Source organism: Anarrhichthys ocellatus, unplaced genomic scaffold (genome assembly GCF_004355925.1).
Source record: "Anarrhichthys ocellatus isolate YVR2014 unplaced genomic scaffold, GSC_Weel_1.0 scaffold59, whole genome shotgun sequence".
NCBI classification, from domain to species: domain Eukaryota; kingdom Metazoa; phylum Chordata; class Actinopteri; order Perciformes; family Anarhichadidae; genus Anarrhichthys; species Anarrhichthys ocellatus.
Genome location: NW_022280089.1, coordinates 1 through 9876, shown reverse-complemented (window position 1 = coordinate 9876; position 9876 = coordinate 1). Strand labels below are relative to the sequence as shown.

Below are 9876 nucleotides of genomic sequence, written 5' to 3'. Positions count from 1 at the left end.
TATATATAATCACCAGTAAAAAAGGGATTTAGTTGTATTTTGTTTGTTTCTTTAGGTGTAGCGCTGGGTATGAGAATCAACTGGGGTTATGGTTTGCATTTTAGAAATGCATGCACTCTCTATCTTACAGAACAGTTCTGTGTACTTAACTATCCATCACGTTCTTTCTGGATGTTACAGCACAAGTTATTGGAGGAGGATATCCCTCTGCTGATGTGTACACGAGTAGAGTCCATGTTAGTCTCTTCAGGATCCGGCTGGGTGTGAGCTTTGATGAGGAGCTGCGATGGGTTATTCTCAGTTAATATAGTGGTTTGTCAAGGTCTTATTTTCTGTGTGACTGTGCCATTTTTTTCTGTAACTTTGCTATAAACTGATTTCAATGACTTCTAATGGACTGTTTTGGTACTTGTACTGTTCTTCATCCGAAGAGGGACCAAGCGACTCGGCGCAGTTGTTGCACATACGGGATGAAAGAGGGGAGATGGATGAATGCCTGTTGTACCTTTTAGGTGTGTAAGAGGTTCTATTTTAATTTCCCTTTTTTTCCCCATTACATTCACGGTACTTTCATGAACTGGACTAACTGAATAAAGCTGAAACCAATTTGGTGAAGAACATGTTGCAGCTGCTTTGTGGACTTGTTGGTGATGAGCCTTACATTTTGTTCATCGTAATGCACAAACATTGTGATAACTAGAATTCAGATCACCTTTGACGGTTCTTGACAGATCTACTGAGGTTATTTCATTTTGTATCAGTGGCCTCATTGGTTCTGATCCCTAGGGCCATTTATTTTCAGGCTGGAAATCCTCTGGTATTATACTACGTGCCCTTTTGGTTTACCATAATCATGTGTGGATTACAATATGTTTCAAATGCGTCTAAATCCAGTTTGTACTCTTAACTGTTTGACAGGTTTTTCTCCTCTTGCCTTATTTAAAGCCTCTACCTTTTCAGATGGGTAACTTAAGTAAGGCTCTGTGTACTTGAATGTGAAAACACTTTAGTCTCAAACTACAGGCATCTCCAATTAGAAATGAAATAATAAAACTGTTAAAGAATAGCTGTAACCCATGTCTTATAATATGTGCGTGATGTTACTGCTCGGTTCAGTCTGACAATTCCTCTAGGACAGCATTTGTTAGTTTAGGCGACATGAGTAGTTGTCATTAACTATACATCGATGGTATAAAATAATGGTTGTGTGTCGAGATTACAAATCAGCTTTTTGTTCTAAATCATTATTGACTAGTTGCAGTAGAGAGCTCAACATGTTCCCTCTGGAGTGTATTACCTGTAGCAGCATGTGCCGGAATTGCGCCAGGGAAGGGAAACTGCAGGATTTTTTTATATATATATATATATATATATATATATAATTTTTTTTTTTAATAAGCTTTATAAATATTTTATGAGGAAGGAAATGCATTCAACACATTTGTCAGACCTAAAGATTAAATTTATTTTGTATAGCCCAAAATGCCTCAGAGGGCTTTACAATCTGTACACATGCGACATCCTCTGACCTTTGACCCTCACATCGGAACAGGACAAACTCCCCCAGAAAACCCTTTAACGGGAGAAAAGAGGGAGAGACCTGTGGGAGAGCAACAGAGGAGGATCCTCTTATCAGGATGGACAGAAGTGCAATAGATGTCATGTGTACAGAATGAACAACATTTACAGAGTTACAACACATCCAATGCATATGACAGAACCACAGCAGGAGGCAAGACCAGGGTCCAGGTATCACCAGTATCCACAGAAACCTGCGAGGAGAGAAAGCACAGAGACTCTGAGGAAGAAGCAAAATCAGTAATGTGCGTTAATGGTATCGGTAATATAAATAATAATGGCAGTGGGAGTCAGCAGGGCCATGGCGGGAGGAAGGAGCAGGGTCTAGATATAACCACGATCCATGGAAACTTGCAAGATCCACAGTGTGAGTAACACTGAATGGTTGTCTATTAGAAAACTCCACAGGGCACCTTTAAAAGGTCTTAACCCAGACTGCATGGTTTTTACATCACAATGGAAACATCTTTCTGTGTATAAACACGGTTTATAGATTGTGGACTCTTCTATAAACCATTTCAATAAGGATTCCATCCTAAACACTGAAACCGCACTCACCAAAATCACAAATGACTCATTGCTGTCCTCTGACTGTCGCCGCAGCAATACCTTTGAAGAGGTAAAACTCCACTTGTTGGACCAACGCGGCCCAGCTTTTGGCCTTCATCAGGGACATTTCATTGTGACGGCGAGATGAAGCATTGAAGCTTTCCATCCAATTGGTTCACTTCTGGGCCGAAGCTTCATTTGCTCTACTGTGCCATCAAGTGGACAATAAATGTAAAACAGGCAGAGTGATGATAATGACTTTTGTGTGTGAAGCTTTGGATTGCATAATTGAATGAATGATGTTTGTGATGCTCCAATAGATTGCAAACAAACGCGCAATAAAGCCCCAAGTCGACAAAATGTGAAGGGGGGATCCATTGTGTTTTGCTGCCCCTTATATTTCGAATCGCAAATCCTTCTGTGTGCATTTGTAAATCGAATATATTTGTGAATTGTTCCGTTTGCATTTGTGAGTCTTTCTGTGTGCATTTGCAATTATTGAGACTGATCTGACCCCATACTCCAGCTCTTCCTGTAGTTTGCTCCAGCCTCTCTTCTTTTACATCACTTCTTCTCATTCTTTGGGGTTTTCCAGCTGTTGGTAACCTTTTAAATTGCATTACTGCCTCCTAATGGATTTAATTGTCCACTGAAATCCTATTCTAGTAATAGCCTTGATAATAGTCTGCTTTCCTTCAAAAACCTAAGAATCAGTTTTACTCTCTCCACCGTGTCTCCACTGTCAATAGGCCCTTTTTTGCAGCAGCCATTTAACGTGACACTGCAGGGTGAACACAGGTGTGATTAATAACACTGATTACGGCCCTGTTCCATTTAGGTGGGCCACGACCCTGGTATTGTGTATGCTGGCTCCCTGGAATGACTGACCCACAAAACAGAATGGTACCATAATTAAAAACCATAAAAAAACACCTGTGTTTACCCTACTATAACATGTCAAAATGGCTGCTGTGAAAAGGGTCTATAACATAATTAATCCTGGCCTCTTATCATCCTGGCGACTGAAGTCCTGCAGTCATGGGCTTTCTTTCCTCTTCATACTTCCTGCATGGAATCAGGATGTCTCCTTTTCTTGAGACTGATTACATTGACTGATTATAGTTTGTTTTCCTATGAAAAATAGTGTACCATTCAAGTGACCAAGTGTTAATCTGCTCATGATTACTGTTATAGTCTGTCTTATTCGTACCCCACCTACTGTATTTACCTATTTAATGCGTCTTCTTTTTGTCACACTATCCTGATACTGTTGCCACTGTTTGCTTATTTACCTCCAAATATCAACTGAAAATAGTTGCTACAAAGGTAAAGTATAAAAATATATAATAAGTATAATGACATATAATATGTTATGTATGGTTGCTGTTTTACATCAAAATAAGGTAAGAATCTTACTAACTTGATCAACATGTTGTCGAATTGATCATCAAATAATAATCAAATTTATATCGGACATCAAACAAAAACAAATCAGTGGTGAAAGAAGTACTCTAATCTGTTACTTAAATACAAGTTGCAATACCACAGTCTAGAAATAGTTACAAAGTAATGCATTCAAAATAATCGAAAAAGCACAGTAACTGTATGGGCATAATTATGCTCATATATTGTGCCCGATTTCTGGACCCATTTTGTTCTGTAATTTGTATCGCGCAATATTGGCCTAAATACTTCGGTGAAAGAATAATAGTTATTGCTTTTCTAGTATCATTGTATTAAAAACAACGTTTGGGACAAAAAGTTACTGTTGAGGACATGAAGTCGGCTACAATGTTTACAAATGTTGGCAGTTGCATTGTGGGAGACAGATGATTGACACGGCCGCCATTTTGCTCCTGCTCTCTCTCTGCTTCCATTGTGTGAGAGATAGTAAATATCTGACACTGCCAGACAACCACAACTCACTTGTGTCCTCGCGAAGAAAAATCGCTAAATTCAGCCTCGGTAAGTCAAATTGCTGTCATACTTTTTAAATCATAGAATAGTATTCACCTTTTTGTAAAGAAAATGAGACGGATAAAGTTGTTTTTGTGCTGAAATGGCGTGTTATTTCGACGCGGTAGAGAGGAGAAAAAGCAGCTACCCTGATGCCAGGCTGAGAGAAACACGGCTCAGTACTTCCACTGAGAGAGCAGCTCCACTTTCATGAGCGGTTTACACTTCGCTGTTCTGCTTTAATACACCATTGACTCTCACGCGGTGACGCTTATTTGATAGCTGCACTTGTCTCCTACGTTTTGTCGGTAGTCTTGTGTGCACACGTTGTTTGATTTTGAGGTAAAATATCAAAGTTTCCGTCCCGCTCATTGCCTGTGTATTGGTAGGTTCATTTGGGTCTGCGGCCATAATCTTGCGGAATGAGGCGGCCTTATGGCTGCTCGTCCCGCCCTAAAACCCAGAGGACTGACACGCCATTGGTCCAAAAATGCGACACAGCCACGGCGGATTGGTGCATGTGAGAATATGACCAGTTTAGCAGTGTGATTGGTGTGGTCTTTATCCAAAGCTGTTTGTCTGTGCAGCTGACAAACCGGTGAAAAGTTTTCCCAGGAGGTCAAATATGATTGACCATCAAAGTCCCAATCCTGTCCCCCTAAAGCCTCAAACCCGGAACCCTCAGGGACTGACTGACTCGACTAAAATATAAGATGTTATGCAGATATTTGGGTGAAAATAGTGATGATATTAAAACAGCTCACAAAGTTCTCTAAATTCATGCTTCACTAACATGTTGATAAGAATTATTTTATCCATATATTTTCACAGCTTTTTGTGAGTTTTAGGGCTCCAAACATAAGCATTCACATTTAGGCTAAATATTTCGTACAGCGTTATCAGAGGCTGGCTTAGAAACCATCAGTGGATAACATGATTAATGTCAATAGGGTGTCCAAATAGCGGCTCTGAAACATGTCGGAGAGAAAAAGTATGGAGTATAGAGTGAACAACACTAATCATCCTGTTATATATTTGCTATTCCTTACAGGTGATACTTCGTCGTAATGGCTCGTACCAAGCAGACCGCTCGTAAGTCCACTGGAGGAAAGGCTCCTCGCAAGCAGCTGGCCACCAAGGCTGCCCGCAAGAGTGCCCCCTCTACTGGAGGCGTCAAGAAGCCCCATCGTTACAGGTAACACCACACACACACACACACACACACACACACACACACAGAAACAGCCATTTCTTTGACAAATCTTAACATCACTGAGACCATCTTTATCAAGATGAGATGGAGAGAAGAAGGATGTTGTAGTTGTATGTTTTATACACCATTACATTTTTAACTGGAAAATCTTAAATCCAGCTTTATGTTTTTATACTTTTATTTACTAAAACCTCTTGGTTGCACAGAGTGACACACCAGTACATTGGCAGCATTAAAACTTGATGTTACATTCACATTCACTGTACTGATCAGAAACTGAAATGGGGCTTTCTTTTTTTTTTTAATTTTAAAGTGACAAAATGTCATTATTTGTACAGAAGATGAATCCTGATGAGCTTGTAGCGGGTTAAATTAACCTGCTCGAGCTTTGTTGTGCGTTTCAGGCCCGGCACCGTGGCTCTGAGAGAGATCCGTCGGTACCAGAAGTCCACCGAGCTGCTGATCCGCAAGCTGCCCTTCCAGCGCCTGGTGAGGGAGATCGCTCAGGACTTCAAGACCGACCTGCGTTTCCAGAGCGCCGCCATTGGAGCCCTGCAGGTGTGTGTTTGTGTGTGTGCACAAAATGTATTGATAAAGCTACATCAGTGTAATCCGTAAAACTGGTACACTTCTCCTGCTAATATGTGTTGCCACCCCCCCCCCCCCCCCTGCCTGCAGGAGGCCAGCGAGGCGTACCTGGTGGGTCTGTTCGAGGACACCAACCTGTGTGCCATCCATGCCAAGCGTGTCACCATCATGCCCAAAGACATCCAGCTGGCACGCCGCATTCGTGGGGAGCGCGCTTAGACGGCCCTCCCTAATGTTTCACCTCTGTCCTGTTTTTTCTTAACCTGTCCCCACCCCTACTCCTTTATTCCACCCACCTTCACCCCTCCCTGTCACCCTCCCGCCTGCCCAGCTTCTCAGTAGACTTTAGAGTAGTCCTGATTCTGAAGAGATAGAAATGTGTTGAAGTCTGGTCTCATAGGTTTTCTTTGTCTTCACCAAATGTTTTTTTAGGGTACCTTTTTCGTGCATGTAAAAGGTTTTGCAGATCAGACACACGTGCACACATAACTCAAACGTGCGTCACTGAGTGTGCGAAGCCCTTTGAGCTCTCCTGGATTCTTCCATGGTGGGAGGCCGGCAGGTGCGGTCAGTGTGGCAAAACCGAGCTGAGGCAGAGGGACGTGGCCGAGGGGCTAGTCTGCTTAAGGGGAGCTGCAACTTCCACAGCAGGGTGCTATTAAAGCTAGTCCTGAGGCCTCTACCCCGTCTGAACCCCCCCTCCCTCTGCAGCCAGACGGCTCTCTGTACCTCTTCAGACCACCTCTTCCCCTCTGTAAGCCGCACTGGAAGGGGATGGCGCTCTGTTGGTGTGGATGTGTGAGCGCTGATCTTTTAAACCACTTGTACTCAAACAAGTTTTTTTTTTTTTGGTTGCTTAAGAATATTGATTATCGTTGTGGATATGGTGTCTATTTTTTTTATGCATATAACACGGATGAGCATCTCTTCTCTTTACCACTTCCAAAATCAGCAAATTAAGAGAGAAAAAACAATTAATATTGCCTCTATGGCTATCTTTTCTTTTTGTTTTGCAGTGATCTGATCTGCTATAGAAGAGCAGGAAGGGCTTCTCTATTTTCAAAGGCAACTTCTATTCTAATGGCAGCCACACGGGGGCGATGGTCTACTGTCTCTATTCAGTTGTTCATCACACATTATGCTTCTGTCTCTCTTTATCTCCACAGATAGGCTTGTCACAATAGTATGAATTAACATTATAGTGCAAGTTACACTCTGTTTGTCTGCTGCTCTCTGTTGATCTGAACATATAATCTGTCCCTTTCTCAAAATTTGTGATACACAATATAACCTCATATTTGTTTTCTTTTATATTTTTCTTATTCCTCGAGATTTTCAGACGTATAAATAAGCCGATCTTTGTATTTTCCAAATTTCTCATATGGTGGTAATAAATAGGTGTTAAAACGAACTGATTGCCAGTTGGTGTGATTCATTTGCTTTACAGTGTTTCACTGTGAAGGCACTGATGTGTGTCTTATTGGTCATTCAAAAGAAAGGTTGGATATGAGTAAGTTCAGTTTTTATCATTGTTGAAAACAAACTGTCGGATATAATCCAGCAATCATCTTTCAATGTAATAAATACCTAATAATATTGCAAATGGCAACAACATGGCAATTTGCAAATATACTTTATACTGCACTGTGTGTTGCTTCATGGTGAACTGATGAGAGAAGTACACCACACGCTGTCTCAACAGGAGTTTCCTTTAGTCAGCATATATCTGAAGCTGGAATAACCTTAAGTGAAACCTTAAACGGGCAGTTTTCTGTTAGTCAAAGTTACACTTGGTTTACCTAAAGTGAATTTAACAGCACATCTCACAGATGACAATGCATTGAAAAGGTCATTTTATTGTCAATAATGTCTTGCTCTAGAGTCCAGCTTGGATCAGAATGATCTAGAACTGAATTGTTTTTTAAAAGAATCAAACCTGACTCGTACTGCAAATATAATTTGTATTAAAGCTGCGAGCAGCGATGTACGGGCCCTCGCACCTTCCCGCGTCTCGGGGGTACTGGCGGGACGCCGGCAGACGCGGCCATACACATCTGCAACCATCGGACAGCGTGCCCACAAGTTAGACGTATTTTTAAAGCTTGGACTGTGTGACGCTGGAAATGATGTAGTGCAAATATTCCACCAGTTCCTGTATCCACTATGTGGCGCTAGAGAACACGCGCAGACATGCATTATGTTGCTCTACATAGAGTATAGACCACATCATGTAAATCGAATTCACTTTGTCACATAACGCTGTCTTCCTGTTGCCGAGTCCCTGAAAACGTGAGAAAAGAAGAAGTTTCCTCTTTGTTTTAACATGTTTAAAGTGTTTTAATTCGGCTTGCTTTTAATGCACGTAGCAGACCTAAGTGACACGCAACATTATCTGTTCATTAATAAACGTATCTACGGTGGACTAAGTTAAATATATCCATTACCAATTGAAGAGTGGATTCTATTAATGAGGAACAATAAGTCGTGTTTTATAGTTACGGTAGGTGTGCTTAGGCTTGGGAAACAATAAATATGTCATATTTTGGATGGAGTCTGGTGTGAATACTGCATGCTTGAAGAACAAAAGCATGTTACCATAAAATACAAAATGTGAACATCAAACTTCCCTCAAGAGTAACCTAACACTGCCACATATATGTGTTAATATTATTGTGATGTTTCTAAAATGATCTAAATAAATACCTTTTAGGGACAAAGATCTTCATGTGTATCAGCTGGAACATCCCACCCAAGTGTGGAGTGGACGTCAGGGAAGAGTGACTTCATACTTTACATTTTAGCAATACTCATTATCTGAAAATATTACATTTCAAATTGGTCTGCATGCAAATTTGAAACACAGAATAAGCGTTAATTGCATTTAAAGTCAAACGGAACCTTTTATCTTTGTGTTTCCAGCCGTGTGCGTGGCAGGATTCAGTCCGTCTACAAATGAAATCCTGGAGCTGCATTTGCCTCTGAAAGTGTTCGCTGATGACAATAAGGTGAGAGTTTATTCCAAACTTTGGGTTTTTACAAACATCCACACGTTACTTTATGCCTCTGCTGTGTGTGTGTGTGTGTGTGTGTGTGTGTGTTGTGTTCAGGGTCTTTGTGCAGAGCGGGACTTTAAAGTTGTCCACGGTGGGTTAACAGACGGTCCTGTCCGCGTCCTCAGACACGTCCCAGGAACGAGGTGAAAGGGAAACATTCATTCAGGAAGCTTCATTCCTGAGCTTTGCTTTATTGAAGTGAAGATAAAACACAGATAGAGAAACGTAAAGCCAATTAAACACCTTCGAAGAAGAAGAACACCAAAGTAGAACTGATGTTATTATTCCTCAATTAAACATTTAGTCTGTGAAATGCCCAAAATCATCTCAATTCTCAATCACAGTTTACCAAAAGACAAAGAACACAACAGTCAAAAAGTCAGAGTAATAATTTTAATATGATACGAGATTAATCGTACCGATGTGTCGTTTCCTTTAAGTCAGATAATTGAACTGTTTGTATTTTGGGGGAAATTCGTCTCTCCAAAAACCGAGGAAAAAATGTGAAGAAAAGAGATTAAAATAGAAAAAAATACAACATATAGATAAATAAGCACACACATATATATGTATATATATATATATGTGTATATGTATATATGTGTATATGTATATATGTGTATATGTATATATATATATATATGTGTATATGTATATATATATATATATGTGTATATGTATATATATATATATATATATATGTATATATGTATATATATGTATATGTATGTATATATGTATATATATGTATATGTATGTATATATGTATATATGTATATGTATGTATATATGTATATATATGTATATGTATGTATATATGTATATATATGTATATGTATATATATATATATGTATATGTATGTATATATATGTATATATGTGTATATGTATGTATATATATGTATATATGTGTATATATATGTATATATGTGTATATAT

General features: G+C 39.8%; 1 protein-coding gene across 1 annotated transcript; it reads left to right on the top strand.

Moving 5' to 3' along the window:
* The first annotated feature begins 3987 nt into the window (after positions 1 to 3987).
* On the top strand, positions 3988 to 7295 carry h3f3c (H3 histone, family 3C). The gene is made up of 4 exons (XM_031871615.1): positions 3988 to 4092; positions 5135 to 5278; positions 5701 to 5854; positions 5975 to 7295. The coding sequence occupies exons 2-4, from the start codon at positions 5151 to 5153 to the stop codon at positions 6101 to 6103; spliced, it is 411 nt and encodes a 136-aa protein (XP_031727475.1). The 5' UTR covers positions 3988 to 4092; positions 5135 to 5150; the 3' UTR covers positions 6104 to 7295.
* Positions 7296 to 9876: the final 2581 nt, after the last annotated feature.

What these genes read in the sequence shown, in the direction of transcription:
- h3f3c (XM_031871615.1), top strand. Translation starts at nt 5,151, where the DNA reads ATGGCTCGTACCAAGCAGACCGCTCGTAAGTCCACTGGAGGAAAGGCT. An exon ending in AAGAAGCCCCATCGTTACAG is followed by an intron (nt 5,279 to 5,700) that starts GTAACACCACAC and finishes TGTGCGTTTCAG; the next exon opens with GCCCGGCACCGTGGCTCTGA. An exon ending in CCGCCATTGGAGCCCTGCAG is followed by an intron (nt 5,855 to 5,974) that starts GTGTGTGTTTGT and finishes CCCTGCCTGCAG; the next exon opens with GAGGCCAGCGAGGCGTACCT.